Here is a 17,002-nt window from a genome sequence, read left to right as displayed (position 1 = left end):
ACCCTGCATAGAAGGAAACAGGTCAAGGAGGCCGGCATCGGACAAATGAACCGGCAAAGCAGGAGCACGCTTACCCAGGTCAGTGACTGGGCCGACTTGTTGAGCAACGCCTCCAAGGGCAGGACATACAAGTCCCGAGCCATATCGGGATGGAGCGCGCCTCGGAGGAACGTCGCGGAGGGATCCCCTCCGGCCCACACCTTAGACCCCCGGGACAAACCCTCCCAGCGGGGAACCAGAGGGTCGCTGAGCTCACCGGGTAGGATCTCGCTCGCTAGCCGCGTCAGGTACGGCTCCCCGTCTCTGGCAGGAAGCCGGCAGAGGTCGCGCACGGAGACAGAGCGAAGACCCTTCCCGGCCATCCGACGACTGGGGACTGCCCCTCCACGATGAGAGCTCGCCTCGGGCCCCTTCGACGGGGTTGTCTTCGCCTTCTTCGAAGGGCGCCCAGCCTCGACCTCCAGCGGGGCGCCCGCCGAGCCGGGTAGCGGGTCGGTCAATGGAGCGGGAGTAGGAGGTTGCGGATCGGTTGGCGAAGCTGGAAGGGGGGGCTCCGAACCCTGACCCCCCAGGAGCGAGCGCAGGTTCACCATATCTACGAAAAACAAAAGAAGTTAGTACCCGGAGCCAACCACGCAAAACGCCCGGACAAAACGTAACCAAACATACCCATAGGCGTCGGGCTGAGGCCCGCCTCGACCAGCCATTGCTCGGTCATGGTACGGATGGCCTGCGACCTAGGGAGAATCTCCTTGAGCCTCACCAGAGCTTGGCGCTCTGCCTCGCCCAAACATGGGGTGGTGTTATCGATCGCCCTCGCGGACCACCGAACCTCGAAACCCCAGTCCTGCGCACGGCTGACATAAAAAAACCTCCCATTCCATCCCTTGTTACTGGAAGGGGCACCACCGACTCGAAAACCCGTCCGGGCTGACAAAAAATAGCTCCACGAACCCCTGCAGAGGCGGTAGCAGGAAAGAAAGAGGTTAAGAGTGGGGGTGATGTTGGCATAATGGCATTCCCCCAGGAATACCACCAGGTAACGCCAAGAGTTTGGCGCCACCTGAGATGGCGAAATCCGCCAGAGAGACAGGCAGGATGCTATGAGGGGGTGAAGAGGAAAACGCAAGCCCGCCTCCAGGGCGTCGAGGGTCAAGGCGAAGCCCTTCTGGACTGGGTCATACGCCCGTTGGCCCGGTTCGGGAGCACTGAGGATATGGTCCTCCGAGATGCTATAGCGCGCCCGGAGTTCCTCCAGCAAGGCCCCGCTCATGGAGTGTGACTAAATGCAGTGTGAGCTGCAATCCATATCAATCAAATTAATACCAATACAAATCAATATCAATATATCAATATGTAGTAATATAAAAGTATGAAGTAGTACCAATATCAATATATAGTAATAATTAATACTAATAATTATCGATAATATAATTATAAATGATTATATTAACTAATACTTAATTGATACTTAGATATTTTACATATGAATATTAATACTTATATTAATATTAACTATTAAACTAATTATTAATGTTAACTAATACTTATTTTATTACTTATATTTATTTACTTATATTTATTATATTATTATTATATTATTATTATTTATTATATTATTATTATATTAATATTATTATTATATTATATTATCATTATAGGATTATATTATGTATAGGATTATATTTTATATTATGTATAGGATTATATTATGATTACAGAGTAGAAGTTATGATTATAAAAAATAGTAATAGTATGTAATTAAGTAATAGCATGTAATTATGTAATATAGTGATGTTATATAGGATGATAGGGATAGCCTTATATAACTAATGAATATCTAATGTCATTCTAATATAACATATATATTTGTTTCTTCCATAACGTAAATCACCCGTATTTTTTTTAGATTAAATCGGATTCTAGAATCATTCCTAGAAACATAGACGGGTCTGAGCTTATAGACATTACATACATCTAGTATAACCTCCCCAACCCTTCTTTTTTTTTTTACAATTCTGTAATACCGTCCATCTTTTCTCCTAAAACTCTAAGTCATATAGTAATACGTTATTATGTTCCCCAACCAATTGGATTATCTTGAACCACGCATGAATTGGGATAAACTTACTTAATAATAATAATAATAAGACTATTTTGTAATAATAAAAAGACTATTTTGAAAGCTAGTCAATGATGACCCTCCATGGATTCACCTATATAAGCCGCAGCTAACGTTGCAAAAATAAGAGCTTGAATACCACTTGTAAATAATCCAAGAAACATGACAGGTATAGGAACTACTGAAGGGACTAAAGAAACAAGAACGACAACTACTAAGGTAGCGCACCGATAAGGTAGGAACTCGCTCTTCTTACCGTCGTGTTGTTCACCGAAGTGGAGCTCCCAGTAGCTCCCGATCATACCTCCGTATGATAAAGTCCCTCACGGGACTGTGTCGTGTGAATCGCATTGCCACGAACTGCTTCCACCACGATCCGCTGCACCATGTCGCCTCCTGGTGACATCTCCAATGCATTCTGATCATTGTGGGATGAACTTGAATTGTGAACCCTCTATGTGTAGCCTCTGCCAATACATCGCAGGGTCTCCACTTTCGTTTTGTTCGCTCTTTTGACAATCGACCTTCATCCACCCGCTCTTAGGTCACACTTAGTTGAAGCATCGCTCTAGGACAATCCATCGCCTAGTAGCTCCCAAAGTCCACCAACTTCGCTATAATTAGTGCACCATTGTCTGGATCCTGGGCCTCTGCCCCTACAAGCACAATCTCCACTGCGTATCGCTTCCTTCAAGTAACTTGAATGGCATCACTATGGCATATTCTTCAAGAATACCTGCCTCCGCATCCTCTTGCCCCATGCCAAGGCATTCTGAACCCAACTTCGCCTCCGCAAGTTGAGTTGCCTTAGTTCCTCCATCAAATGCTTCTCTGAGATAAGGTGCATGTGCCCATAAACTTCTTTCGTCTTTAGCACCATACAAGATGAGTCCGCTCCGTCAGAATGAATGACCCATGGAACAATATGATCCTACTCTTGCCTTTGCAAGAGTTCATATCCTTGACCTCTGTCCAAGGAAAGCTTTGTGCCTCCGCTCCATGTTCCATCTTTTATGCCAGCTCACTTCATACGGCTTAGGTACTTCGCCAAGTTACACCCAAGTTGCTCCGCTCCTCGTTTTGCATTGAGTTGATGGTGGCCCTCACGCCCACCATTCCTCGGGTCAGCCCTTCCTTGAGTCTGATCATCATATCTACTCCCAAGTGTGCTTTCATTTATGTTGCTTTAGATCGCTCTCTCACTTGATCTTGCAATGCATCCACCAATGCATTCTCTTAAGTGAGATCATTCAACGACTCCTCATCGCTCGCTCGGTCCATTGAGCTTCGTGGAGTTGTTGTTTTTGAGGTACTCCTCCTCAACATGTGCGATCTGTTGCACATGATTCTCCCTCTGGATAACCGAGATCTATCCCTCCTAAATAACTGTCATATTGTAGCAACATCTCTCTTCGTTTCGGAGACCACCATCCCCTTAGACTACTCCGATTTGCTGAACAAACTGTGCATTGTTCCGCCTCCTGCAAACGCACTTGCTAGATTGCGACTCTACGTCAATACAGCCCCCGCTGCATCACTCAAGCCCTAGCAACATGCTGAACTTGCTGCATACTTTAGCCTTCCACGGACGTATCTTTCACATGCCGAAGAGAAAGTTTCAATGCTCCTTGGCACCGAGTTTCGGTCGCCTTGGGATGGCCACGAACATTCCATCATCCGCATGCAAGCCCTTACATGAGCACCGAATTCTTTGAGTTAGCAATTCCTCTCACCTCTGTGAGCTTTGCACAGCTCTTTCGATCCCTGAGCAACTCTTTCCACCTTGCATTGTCTCATCATTTACCAAGCGCCTCACTTGCCTTGAGCACCATCAAGTGTTGTTGTCAACGTTGAGCCGTAGCTCGAACTCAGCCATCCGAACCTTTGTGCGCTTCACATTCTTCCCAGCTTGCTTGTCCTCGTGGTGCCTCTTGCGCGAAGGGTTTGCCATTCCTCCGAATGCCAGTCTCAGATGCTCGCTCCTCCGAGCGACTCCTTTTTCCTACATCTTCATGCCCGTTTTCTCCCAAACGGTCGCGCGTGTGCTGACTGCCCTCAACGCAACCCCACTAGGTCCCTCAGATTTGTATGCCAGGTGTTTATATGGGTGCTTGTCCCAGTCTGATACCATCTGTCACAGACTTAGCTAGTTTTGCCTAAGTCATGCGGCACCCTTGCGTGTTCGTCCGCAAAGGTCAGTTTCCCCGAAACCTCCTGTTAAGGGAAAAAATGGCAAACAGTCTCAGCTGCTCCAAATGACATCATGCACCTCGGAATTGATCAAAACGCTGACCGAGGCACACTAATATCCTGCAAAAGCCAGGTCCAACACGCTGACCGAGGTACATCCTGCAAAAGCCAGGCCGAACACGCTGACCGAGGTCCAACACGCTGATCGAGGTACATCCTGCAAAAGGCAGGCCGAACACGCTGACCGAGGTGCATCCTGCAGAATACTCCCCTATAAATACCCTCTCATCCATTAGGAGAGGAGGAGGACACACTCACAAACCACCCTTGTATGGAGGCATTTCGTCCTCCAAAACCCCCTCCACATCTTCCTCTAACTTGTTCGTCGGAGGGGTCGGGCCGAGCTTCCGACCCGACCTGTGTGCAGGAACGAAGACGAAGTGGCCTCTTCCTGGCGCTGCTGCGGAGCTGCCGACCCGATCTACCGCCCCGAACGACCGATCCCGACCGGGAGACCCCGAGGGAGCTAAGCCCGAGATCCCCGACATTCCGAGCCCCAGAACTGAGCCGCGTCGGCTCCGAGGCCACGGCTTAAAAAGTTACTCACCGTAACATTTTGGCGCTAGAAGGAGGGCCCGGAATGACGGTACATTAGCTTTCTCTTTGGTTGCTTCGCTGCAACCGACCTGCACCAGAAGCAGCGACTTCTGGGGCTGGTCTCTGCCTGCGCCGAGCTGCCTCGGCCCCACGCGCGCGGCCAGCCCGCCCAAGTCGGCACCCCGCGCGCGAACAGCCCGCCCGCGTCGGCGCCCCACGCGCGACCAGCCAGCGCAGCTTGCTGCCTCGGCCCCTCGCGCCTGGACCCCTCGGTCCCACGCGCGCGGCCGAACCGCCCGCGTCGGCCCCACGCGCGCGACCAGCCCGCCCGCGTCGGCACCCCGCGCGCGAACAGCCCGCCCGCGTCGGTGCCCCGCGCGCGACCAGCCAGCGCAGCTTGCTGCCTCGGCCCCTCGCGCCTGGACCCCTCGGTCCCACGCGCGCGACCAGCCAGCGCAGCTTGCTGCCTCGGCCCCACGCTACCTCGGCCTCTCGGCGCCGCTCGGCCCTTCGGCCCCGTGCGCAGCCAATACGCTGCCTCGGCCCCTCGGCACCGTGCGCGGCAACACGCTGCCTCAGCTCCTCGGCTGACGGCGCAACCTGCTGCCTCGGTCCCATGCGCGGCCAGCCCGCGCTAGCAGCCTGCTGCCTCGGCGCCTCGGCCCCGTGCGCAGCAACACGCTTCCTCGGCCCCAAGCGTAGCAAGCAGCCCGCTGCCTTGGCCCCTCGGCCACATGCGCAGCCAACACGCTGCACGCTGCCTCGGCCTTCGGCCCCATGCACGGTCCGCCCGCCTGCGCCGAGCTTCTCGGCCATACGCTGTCGAGTTCACCTCAGCCGGGCAAGCCCGGCTGAGTTGTCGCTCGGCCCGAGCCTACCACCTCGGTCGCATAATGCCCGAGGCGCACTTGCGCGGTATGCCCGAGAGCTCCTCGGCTGACACACGCGCGGCCAGCCCGCCCGGGTCGGCACCCCGCGCGCGAATAGCCCGCCCGGGTCGGCACCCCGCGCGCGAACAGCCCGCCCGCGTCGGCACCCCGCGCGCCTCCGGAGGTAGCGTGTGGGCCTGGACAGGCAGCGCTTGTTGCCGCACTGGTTAGATCTCAGGCGGGTGCTCCGGACGAGGGACTAGTGGGATGATGGTTTGCACCATGCCCGTCAAAGCCCGGACTTGATAGGAGAGGTCCTGTAAGGCCTCGGACGACACCGATGATGGGTCGGTAGGGGGACCCTCGGGTGGCGACAAACTCGGGTCGTTAAATGACCGCCAAAAGCATTCCGAGGTCATGGCGGGGTGTTCATCTCGAGGTTCTCCTTACGTGGCGCGCTCCCCCGGAACCCCGATCGGGTGTGACCCCTCAGTTGTGGCTTAGTCCAAGTCGATTTGCCGATCCCTCGACATTCGGGCCCTCCTTCTAGCGGAGGCCGAGGAGCACGACGCAGGCGGGCTGGCCGCATGCGTGTGTCTTGGGAGCAGGAAGCCGAGGAGCACGACGCAGGCGGGCTGGCCATGCTGGTGAGGTCTCGGGCATCGAGCAATTGAGTAACACGGTGAAGGCCAAGGGATATGGTGAAGGCGGGCAGGCTGCGCTAAGGTGGAACTCGACAGTCTACGTCCGAGGGACACGGCTCGGGTCGAAGCTATTACCCGGGCCGAGGGATGCATCTCAGGCGGGAAGGCCGCGTTGAGATAGGACTCATCTGTCTACGGCCGAGGGATATGGCTCAACCCGAAGGATGTGGCTCAGGCTGTGGGATCCAGTTCAGGCGGGAAGGCCGCGCTGAGGTAGGACTCGGCGGTCTGCGGTCGAGGAATATGGCTCAAGCCGAAGGATACGGCTCGAGGAGCACGACGTAGGCGGGTAAACCACGCAGGTATGTCTCGGGAGCAGGAAGTCGAGGAGCACGACGCAGGCGGGCTGGCCACGCACGTGTGTCTCGGGAGCAGGAAGCCGAGGAGCACGACGCAGTCGGGCTGGCCGCGCACGTGTCTCGGGAGTAGGAAGCCGAGGAGCATGACAAAGGCGGGCTGGCTAGCCGTGCTGGTGGTCTCGGGCAATACGCGACCGAGGAGCACGACGCAAGCGGGCTGGCTTGCCGCGCTGGTGGTCTCGGGCATTACGCGGCCGAGGGGCATGGCGCAGGCGGGCAAACCGCGCAGGTGTGGTCTCGGGCATCGTGCGATCGAGTAGCACGACGCAGGCGAGCAGGCCACGCAGGTGTGGCCTTGGGCATCGAGCGACCGAGTAGCACCACGCAAGCGGGCTGGCCGCGCAGGTGTGTCTCGGGAGCAGGAAGCCGAGGAGCACGACGCAGGCGGGCTGGCCGCGCTAGTGGTCTCGGGCATTACGCGGCCGAGGAGCACGACGTAGGCGGGCAAACCGCGCAGGTGTGGTCTCGGGCATCATGCGACCGAGTAGCACGACACAAGCGGGCAGGGCGCGCAGGTGTGGCCTTGGGCATCGAGCGACCGAGTAGCACCATGCAGGCGGACAGGCCACGCTGGTGAGGTCTCGGGCATCGAGCGACCGAGTAGCATGACGCAGGCGGGCAAATTGCGCAGGTGGAACTCAGCAGTCTACGTCCGAGGGACACGGCTCGGGTCAATGGTATGACTCCGGAGGTAGCGTGTGGGCCTGGACAGGCAGCGCTTGTTGCCGCACTGGTTAGATCTCAGGCGGGTGCTCCGGACGAGGGACTAGTGGGATGATGGTTTGCACCATGCCCGTCAAAGCCCGGACTTGATAGGAGAGGTCCTGTAAGGCCTCGGATGACACCGATGATGGGTCGGTAGGGGGACCCTCGGGTGGCGACAAACTCGGGTCGTTAAATGACCGCCAAAAGCATTCCGAGGTCATGGCGGGGTGTTCATCTCGAGGTTCTCCTTACGTGGCGCGCTCCCCCGGAACCCCGATCGGGTGTGACCCCTCAGTTGTGGCTTAGTCCAAGTCGATTTGCCGATCCCTCGACATTCGGGCCCTCCTTCTAGCGGAGGCCGAGGAGCACGACGCAGGCGGGCTGGCCGCATGCGTGTGTCTTGGGAGCAGGAAGCCGAGGAGCACGACGCAGGCGGGCTGGCCACGCTGGTGAGGTCTCGGGCATCGAGCAATTGAGTAACACGGTGAAGGCCAAGGGATATGGTGAAGGCGGGCAGGCTGCGCTGAGGTGGAACTCGGCAGTCTACGTCCGAGGGACACGGCTCGGGTCGAAGCTATTACCCGGGCCGAGGGATGCATCTCAGGCGGGAAGGCCGCGTTGAGATAGGACTCAGCAGTCTACGGCCGAGGGATATGGCTCAACCCGAAGGATGTGGCTCAGGCTGTGGGATCCAGTTCAGGCGGGAAGGCCGCGCTGAGGTAGGACTCGGCAGTCTGCGGTCGAGGAATATGGCTCAAGCCGAAGGATACGGCTCGAGGAGCACGACGCAGGCGGGTAAACCACGCAGGTATGTCTCGGGAGCAGGAAGTCGAGGAGCACGACGCAGGCGGGCTGGCCACGCACGTGTGTCTCGGGAGCAGGAAGCCGAGGAGCACGACGCAGTCGGGCTGGCCGCGCACGTGTCTCGGGAGTAGGAAGCCGAGGAGCATGACAAAGGCGGGCTGGCTAGCCGTGCTGGTGGTCTCGGGCAATACGCGACCGAGGAGCACGACGCAAGCGGGCTGGCTTGCCGCGCTGGTGGTCTCGGGCATTACGCGGCCGAGGGGCATGGCGCAGGCGGGCAAACCGCGTAGGTGTGGTCTCGGGCATCGTGCGATCGAGTAGCACGACGCAGGCGAGCAGGCCGCGCAGGTGTGGCCTTGGGCATCGAGCGACCGAGTAGCACCACGCAAGCGGGCTGGCCGCGCAGGTGTGTCTCGGGAGCAGGAAGCCGAGGAGCACGACGCAGGCGGGCTGGCCGCGCTAGTGGTCTCGGGCATTACGCGGCCGAGGAGCACGACGTAGGCGGGCAAACCGCGCAGGTGTGGTCTCGGGCATCATGCGACCGAGTAGCACGACACAAGCGGGCAGGGCGCGCAGGTGTGGCCTTGGGCATCGAGCGACCGAGTAGCACCATGCAGGCGGACAGGCCACGCTGGTGAGGTCTCGGGCATCGAGCGACCGAGTAGCATGACGCAGGCGGGCAAATTGCGCAGGTGGAACTCAGCAGTCTACGTCCGAGGGACACGGCTCGGGTCAAAGGTATGACTCGGGCCGAGGGATGCATCTCAGACGGGAAGGCCGCGCTGAGATAGGACTCGGCAGTTTGCTGCCGAGGGACGCAGCGAAGGCCGAGGTTGTCTCCGGCCGAGCCGTGTAGGCTCGGAGGAGTTTAGGCCGGGGCTAACAGCGAAGCGAGTCGAGTGGAGGTAAGGCAGATACTGAACCTTCGCTCGGAAAAGACCGAGGCAGGGCTTTGATTTCTTTCACGAGGACTACATCGAGTAGCCACTGTGTGCGCTTGGCCTCTCTCGTAGAGCCCGCGATCGGGAGTCGTCCCTTCTCCTCCCGGCCGCCCAGGTCTCCGCTGCGATGTACCGGTTAGCCCGCTGGAGCATTTCTAGCACCGTGGTGGGAGGTCGCTCTACGAGGGACCAGAGAAATCCGGAAGGTCGCATGCCTATCACGTACGCCTGCACTAACAGAGAGGGGTGAGAGTCCGACAAACCCCGGATTTGCGTGACAAAGCGATCCACGAAATGTAAGAGGGGCTTGTCCTCCCTTTGTCTGAGTCCAAGGAGCAGTGCCGCGGAAGGCTTCGGCCGTGCATATGCCATGAAGTGGAGCTCGAAGTCATTGACGAGCTGGTCGAAAGACGCGATCGTTCCAGTCTTCAAGCCGCCGTACCACGCGTGGGCCGGCCCTCTCAGAGTTGTGGGAAACACTCTACACATCAGAGCATCAGATGTCCCGTATAGCGCCATCTGGGCGCGAAAACTAGCTACATGGTCCGCCGGGTCGGCGGAGCCATCGTAAGCATCTAGAGAGGGGAGCTGGAAGTCCGAGGGGACTGTCAAATCCCGTATCTCGGGCGTGAATGGAGACCCTTGGTGTACGTCCTCCCTTACCTCTCCCCTGGACCTATGGACCTCTTTCTGCAGCTCGTCGAGTCGCTGGCTGACGAGCCGCAACTGGGCCCATAGAGATTCCGAAGAGAGTGCCTCGGGTTCCGTGCAGTCGCTCGGGTTTGCCATCACTCGATCCTCGAGTGGTAATGACGGGATCCGAGGCGAGCCGGGAGACTCCAAGGGCGGCGTGTGAGCCTGAACGGGTGGCTCTTCTTGCCACAGCGGTTTAGCAATGTACGGGATGATGGATTGCACCATGTCCGTTAGAGCTTGGACCTGATGAACAAGGGCTTGAAAGGCTTCGGGCGACACGGGCGTCGAGTCGGCTGGGGCGCCGCCGTGTGGCGACAAGCCCGGGTCGTTGATTATTTGACAATATCGTCCTAAGATCATGGCGAGGTGTTCGTCACGATGGTCTCCGTGCGAGGGCCGTTCCCGCGAGGCTTCGGTCGGGCGCGACCTCTCAGCCGTAAGCTCGTCTGAGCCGCTCGAGTGATCACCCGACATTCCGAGCCCTCCTTCTAGCGCCAAAATGTTGTGGTAAACAACTGTAAGCCGTGGCCTTGGGGGCCGACGCGGCTTGGTTCGGGCTCGGTCGACGAGGGGATCTCTCCGAGGTGGGCTTCGACGAACCGTCTGGGTGGTCGCGTGCTGGTGTCGTCGGGTCCTCATGGAGGCGGCTCCACGTCGGGAGCCCAGCGGGAGGTCGGGCGTCTTCATACCTGCACGGAGGTCGGGTCGGAAGCTCGGCCCGACCCCTCCGACGACTAAGTTAGAGGAAGCGAAGAGGGTTTTAGGTGGAGAAGTAGAAGTTCCAGTCCCCCTTTTCCATTCAGAAGGTAAGGGTATTTATAGGGAAGCTTACTGTTCCCTGATGTGCCCGCTTGCAAGGGGCAGGCTGGTAGCGTCTGACATTGCTATTGACGTTGCGTGGAGAACCGAAATGTCGAAGGGTATGGGCGAGGGTCGGTTGTTGTCCTCCTCTACCTCGGTCAAGCGCACGAGGTCAAGCAACGATGAAGTCGTTGTCTAAGAGCGGATGACGTCAGCGCATGTCGAGTTAGCATTATTGCCCTCCTCCTCGGATAGAGTGGCACCCAGGTGAGGCCGACGTCGTGACGCGTCATGTCGCCATTATTACCCCTATCAAGAACTATCAAGGTTTCGAGTTTGCCTATGGACCTGGGGATGCCGCCGGAGATCTTGTTCTCTGAAAGATCAAGAATAGTGAGCCTTCGCAGCAATCCGATCTCCATGGGGATGGAGCCGGTGAGGTGGTTGCCATGGAGGTCTAATGCCTCCGTTGCATGTACCCAACCGATGAATTCCGTTTTTTTTATTCTTTAATTTTTGTTTTATTAACTTTTTAAATTTCTATACAAGTTCAAATTCATCACCACTTCAGCTTATGCTCAAGTGGTTTTCTTGTGTTCTATATCTCAAATCGTTCATGTTCTTTGAAAGGTTATTTTGTTCATCATGTTCATCATGTGTATTGTACACCATTTTCATATGTCATTAACGAATCAATTAGTTCTTCAAGTGGTAAGTTGTTTAGATTTTTAGCTTCTTTTATCACAGTTACTTTTGAATTCTAATTTTTAGAAAGAGAATGTAAAATCTTGTTTACAAGTTCAAAATCCGAAAAACTTCTACCAATTGTTTTTAAACCATTGACGACATCCGTAAAACGGATGTATATGTCAACAACGGTTTCTTTTGGTTTCATTTAAAAGAGTTCAAAATCGTACATTAAAAGATTGATTTTTGAAACCTTAACACTTATTCGTGTGTGGTTTCAAGAAAAAATGTCAAATATCGAAAGTCATTTCGTACAAAGAAATCCGATTAAACTATGTTTTATATAAGACGTAAAATAGAGCATTAATAGTCGGGTGAGGTTTGCGAACGCGGAGGGGATGCAACCGGTGAGTTGGTTGGAGTCGAGGAGGTGTTCGAGAGGCGGCCGAGGGCGGGTGGAATGGGGCCGGCGAGCTGCTTGAGGTTGCTGAGATCGAGCAACCGGAGGGAGAAGAGGTCGCCGAGGGCAGGCGAGAGCCTCCCGGCAATGGAGGCGTCGGAGATGAAGTCGGGCCCCGAGGAGAGGCCAGGGCGGGAGACGTTGACGACGCGGCGAGTGGCAGCGTCGCAGGCCACGCCGTCCCACGCGGAGCAACAGTCCGTGGCCGAGTCCCAGGAGCGGAGGAGGCCGGAGGGGTCGGCGGTGATGCCGGCCTTGAAGGCGAGAAGGGCCGAACGGTCGTGGGGGTGACATCCCTGCGACCACTGCAGCAACAGGGTGGAGCAGAGGAAGAGGAAGACGAGGCACAGCGGCTGCATGCTATCCATCTCTTACGTGAAAGAATCGACGAGGGTCGACAGATGTTCTCCCCAGTCGAAGAACTTGTGCAATGAAAAGGCGGTGAATCAAACTGGAGTAAAAAAGCATTCGTTACTGCCATGAAAGTGGCAGCAGAGGGTCTCTTAAGAGACCATTTCCTCGCAGTTTCTACTTTCTTTAATGGGCTCTCAGGTCGGCAGAAATGTGGAGATGCAGCAGCAAATTAGGCGTGGAAATGGAGTCTGCTGCTGCAGTCATGAACGGTCTCCAAGGAAACTGGGGTGAGGCCCCATGAAGCTTGCCTGGGTTCAGACGCCCCATGATGGAAGTGGCGCTGCTGACTTTAATGGGACCAGAGAAGAAAGAATAGGGGCGTCTCTCTGTCCCAATGGAGTATTTGATATCTCCTTCCTTCTCACCTAATGAGCTGTCGGAGTCGATGGGCTTCACTTGCCTTCGCCTGCCTTTCCAGGGTGTGTACTTGTGATGGCGCACGAGGCTGTCAACCACTCACCACAGCAAACTGCAGGTTGGGGGAACCTCAACTCATTGTATCATCTGGCTGTTTCTACAAGGCTTTGATACTGATTAGATATCGTTGCACACAGGCATTTAGGAAGTGATGAGGGCAATAATGACGACATGATGTGAATGACGCCAGCCACCCTGTACCAAGGCCTCACTCCCCGGTCAACGAAACCCTGGGACGCCGACCCAGGCGCATTAACGCCCGGACTGGACCCCGTCCGTCACAACAACGCCACCACCCCTCGGCCAACGAGCCCAGCTCTGCGCCTTCTGGGCTCGGTCAAGGGTAAGGAACACGCCAACCGAGACGCGCCATACCCTGCAGCAGCCCGGCCTCCCACACAGCCCCAATGGGCGTGTCAGACGCAACGTGAGGTATTTACCCAGGCCCATCTATAAATACTAGGGAGTTCCAGACAAGCGGAGGAGGACACACTCACACACCACACTTGTATGGAGGCATTTCGTCCTCCAAAACCCCCTCCACATCTCCCTCTAACTTGATCGTCGGAGGGGTCGGGCCGAGCTTCCGACCCGACCTGTGTGCAGGAACGAAGACGAGGTGGCCTCTTCCTGGCGCTGCTGCGGAGCTGCCGACCCGATCTACCGCCCCGAACGACCAATCCCGACCGGGAGACCCCGAGGGAGCTGCGCCCGAGATCCCCGACATTCCGAGCCCTAGAACCGAGCCGCGTCGGCCCCGAGGCCACGGCTTAAAAAGTTACTTACCGTAACATTTTGGCGCTAGAAGGAGGGCCCAGCATGTCGAGCGATCATCAGGACGATCGTGCCAGACTCGCGATCGGGGGACCATTCCCGACCGAGGCTACGGGGGAACCCCCCCTTCTCCAAGGACCTCGGGAAGAGCATCCCGCTACGGCTTCGGAGCGCTATTGGCGGATCTTCAACGATCCGGGCCTATTGCCCCCCGACGGAACCACCGGCGATCCGCCGCCCGTATCGGCCGAAGCCTTCCACGGCCTCACTCACCAGGTCCAGCTACTCACCGACATGGTACAAACCATTGTCCCCCTTGTCTCCCGTCCATCTCGGCCCCCGGGACCCCAACTGTTGTATCAACAGGGGGTCCCTAGTCAAGCTCCCACCCAGCCTCGAGAGCTCCCCACTTCACCTCGAGTGCCGCTATCTCAACCCCGTGAGCAGGCGGCGATCTGCCCGGAAGGCCATTCGGAACCAGAGGCACTATCCTCGAACTCTGCAGTTTCCCTCCGCGCTCAGTTGCGTCTCGTCAACCAACGGCTTGACAATGTGCAAAGGGAAATCCGTGCCGGGCCACCAGGAGAGCCCACGGAAGGCCCGCATCAGGGGTCGCCGTTCGTGCCGAAGATACTGGAGCACGCCATTCCCCCAGGCTTCCGACTCCCCCCCCTGGACACTTATGATGGCTCTGCCAACCCGGCCGACCACACGGCGGCCTTCCGCGCACAGATGTCATTGTACGGGACCTCTGACGCCTTGATGAGCAGGGCATTCCCCACCACGTTGAGAGGGCCGGCCCTCGCGTGGTACGGAGGCTTGAAGACTGCGACGATCGCCTCATTCGACCAGCTCGCCAAGGACTTCGAGCTCCACTTCATAGCTTGCGCTCGCCCGAAGCCTTCCATGGCGTTCCTCCTCGGGCTTAGCCAGAAGGAGGATGAGCCCCTCTCCCTTTACGTAAATTGCTTTGCTACAAGGATCCGGGAACTCCCGGACGCTCACCCTTCACTGTCAATGCAGGCGTTCGTAACAGGTCTGCGTCCCTCCCGACTCTTCTGGTCTCTCGTGGAGCGACCTCCTACCTCGGTCCCCGAGATGCTCCAGCGCGCGAACCAGTTCGTGGAAGTCGAAGCCTGGACGGGGGGGAAACGGCAGGAACACAAGAGGGAAAGACCAGAGCCGGCTCAGGGACCGCTCCCTCCCAGACGCAAGCTCCACCAACCCGATCCTCCCCTGCTAAGACCCCTCCCGCTCCCAACGGGTACATCCCGGACAGAAATCTTTCTCCAGACCAGGGAAAGGGGACTGCTCAAAACCCCTTACCCGATGAACAACCCGCGAGAGCTGGCCGACCGGTCCAAGTACTGCCGCTTCCACCGCCAAAACGGACATGACACTGAGGAATGCCGCGAGCTCTCGCGGCAAATCTACGAACTCCGCCGGGAGGGGTGCCTCGACCCCCACGTTCAGACAGGCAACATCCCCCCGCCCTGCCCAGACGGTCCGGCCGAGCGCCTAATCAGTGTCATCACTGGCGGCCCAGCGTCCGGAGGGGATAGCATGTCTGGAAGGAAGGCCTACGCCCGCTCGGCTAGGGACAAGGGTCCCCATGGAACCCCTGACCCCCAGGTCGCATTTCCCCCCGAAGACGCCGAACGACTGGAGCACGACGACGCGCTGGTAATAACCGCCAGAATCGCCAATGCCCAGGTAAGAAGGATTATGATTGACACAGGAAGCTCGGCGGATATACTATTCCACGACGCCTTCCAGAAGTTGGGACTTACGAAGCAAGCCCTGAAACCCGTCCACTCGGACCTCACCGGGTTCACCGGCAACTCGGTTTCGCCTTTGGGATCTGTCACACTACCTCTGACGCTGGGGACACCGCCCAAGACTAAAACGGTGATGTCGACCTTTCTGATAGTAGATCTTCCTACAGCGTACAATGCCATCCTCGGCTGACCTTCCCTCAACAAAAGCAGGGCCCTGGTTTCCACTTACCATCAGACAGTGAAATTCCCGACTCACGCGGGAACTGGAGAGGTTTGGGGAAGCCCTCGGGAATCCAGGCGATGCTACCTGACGGCGGTCTCCCTACACAACAGGGCAAAAACCGAAGCACCCCTGGACGATCCCAGAGAAATGAAATGGCCAAATCCACATCCCGAGTCGTCGGCCCCAACCTACGACGTGTCACTGAAAAAGGGACGCCCGGACCGAACCATTAAGGTCGGGACTGACCTACCCCAAGACGAGCGGGAACAACTCGTCGGCCTCTTGCAAGAGAACGCCGACGTCTTCGCTTGGTCGCCATCCGACGCAGCAGGCATGGACCCAAAGGTAGCCCAACATCACCTCAACATATCGCCTGATGCCCGCCCGGTGAAACAAAAGCCGCGACCCCAGGCCCCGGACAGGCAACAAGCTGTCCGCCAAGAGGTAGAACGGCTCTTAGCGGCCGGCTTTATAGAAGAGGTCAAGTACCCACAGTGGCTATCCAATGTAGTTCTGGTAAAAAAGCATAATGGGAGCTGGCGAATGTGTGTTGACTACACCAGTCTTAATCAGGCGTGCCCAAAACACTGCTACCCCCTTCCGAGAATTGATCAGCTCGTGGATGCAACCGCAGGGCACGCCCGACTCTCATTCATGGACGCCTTCTCCGGATATAATCAGATCCGAATGGCGCCTGAGGATCAGAGACACATAGCCTTCATCACCAACCTCGGGGCATACTTTTACAAAGTAATGCCGTTCGGACTAAAGAACGCAGGCGCAACTTATCAGAGGACCATCAACAAGATATTCGCCCAGCAGATAGGGCGAAACTTGGAGGTCTATGTGGATGACATGATTGTAAAAAGCCGGGTCTCGGGAGATCACCTAACGGACCTATCAGAAACATTCGCCACACTCCGAAACTGCGGCCTTCGGCTCAACCCCGCAAAGTGTGCCTTCGGCGTCAGTACAGGAAAGTTCCTCGGATTCATTATACACGAAAGAGGGATCGACGTCAACCCGGAAAAGGTCCAGGCGATCCTCGACATGTAGGCCCCTCGGACGGTCAAAGACCTACAGCGACTGAACGGACGGCTGGCCGCCCTATCCCGATTCCTGTCCCGGTCGGGCGATCGCTGCCTCGCCTTCTTCCGTGCAATAAGAGACCCGAAGAATTTCCAATGGACGCCCCAGTGTGAGGAAGCTTTCCGACAGGTCCAGCAGCATTTAGCCAACCTTCCCCGCCTCGCTTCAGTCACTGCTGGAGAGGAGCTCTGCGTTTACCTGGCTGCCTCACAGCACGCAGTCAGCTCGGTCCTCGTCAAGGAAGCCGGCCAACAGCTCCCCGTCTACTACACCAGTCATGTCCTGAGCGGGCCCGAGGAGCGATATCCTCCAATCGAGAAGCTCGCCCTCGCGCTCGTGCTGGTAGCCCGAAAGTTACGCCCCTACTTCCAA

The 17,002-nt window shown here is 56.9% G+C and overlaps 1 protein-coding gene across 1 annotated transcript; it reads right to left on the bottom strand.

Annotated features, from left to right (window-relative positions):
• Positions 1-11,838: 11,838 nt before the first annotated feature.
• Positions 11,839-12,303, bottom strand: LOC135666261 (DNA damage-repair/toleration protein DRT100-like). Its single transcript, XM_065177828.1, has one exon. The coding sequence runs from the start codon at positions 12,301-12,303 to the stop codon at positions 11,839-11,841; it is 465 nt and encodes a 154-aa protein (XP_065033900.1).
• Between the last annotated feature and the right edge of the window lie 4,699 nt (positions 12,304-17,002).

Source organism: Musa acuminata, unplaced genomic scaffold (genome assembly GCF_036884655.1).
Source record: "Musa acuminata AAA Group cultivar baxijiao unplaced genomic scaffold, Cavendish_Baxijiao_AAA HiC_scaffold_1077, whole genome shotgun sequence".
Classification (NCBI taxonomy): domain Eukaryota; kingdom Viridiplantae; phylum Streptophyta; class Magnoliopsida; order Zingiberales; family Musaceae; genus Musa; species Musa acuminata.
The sequence above is the reverse complement of the archived record's forward strand: the minus strand, read 5'-3'. Positions and strand labels throughout refer to the sequence as shown.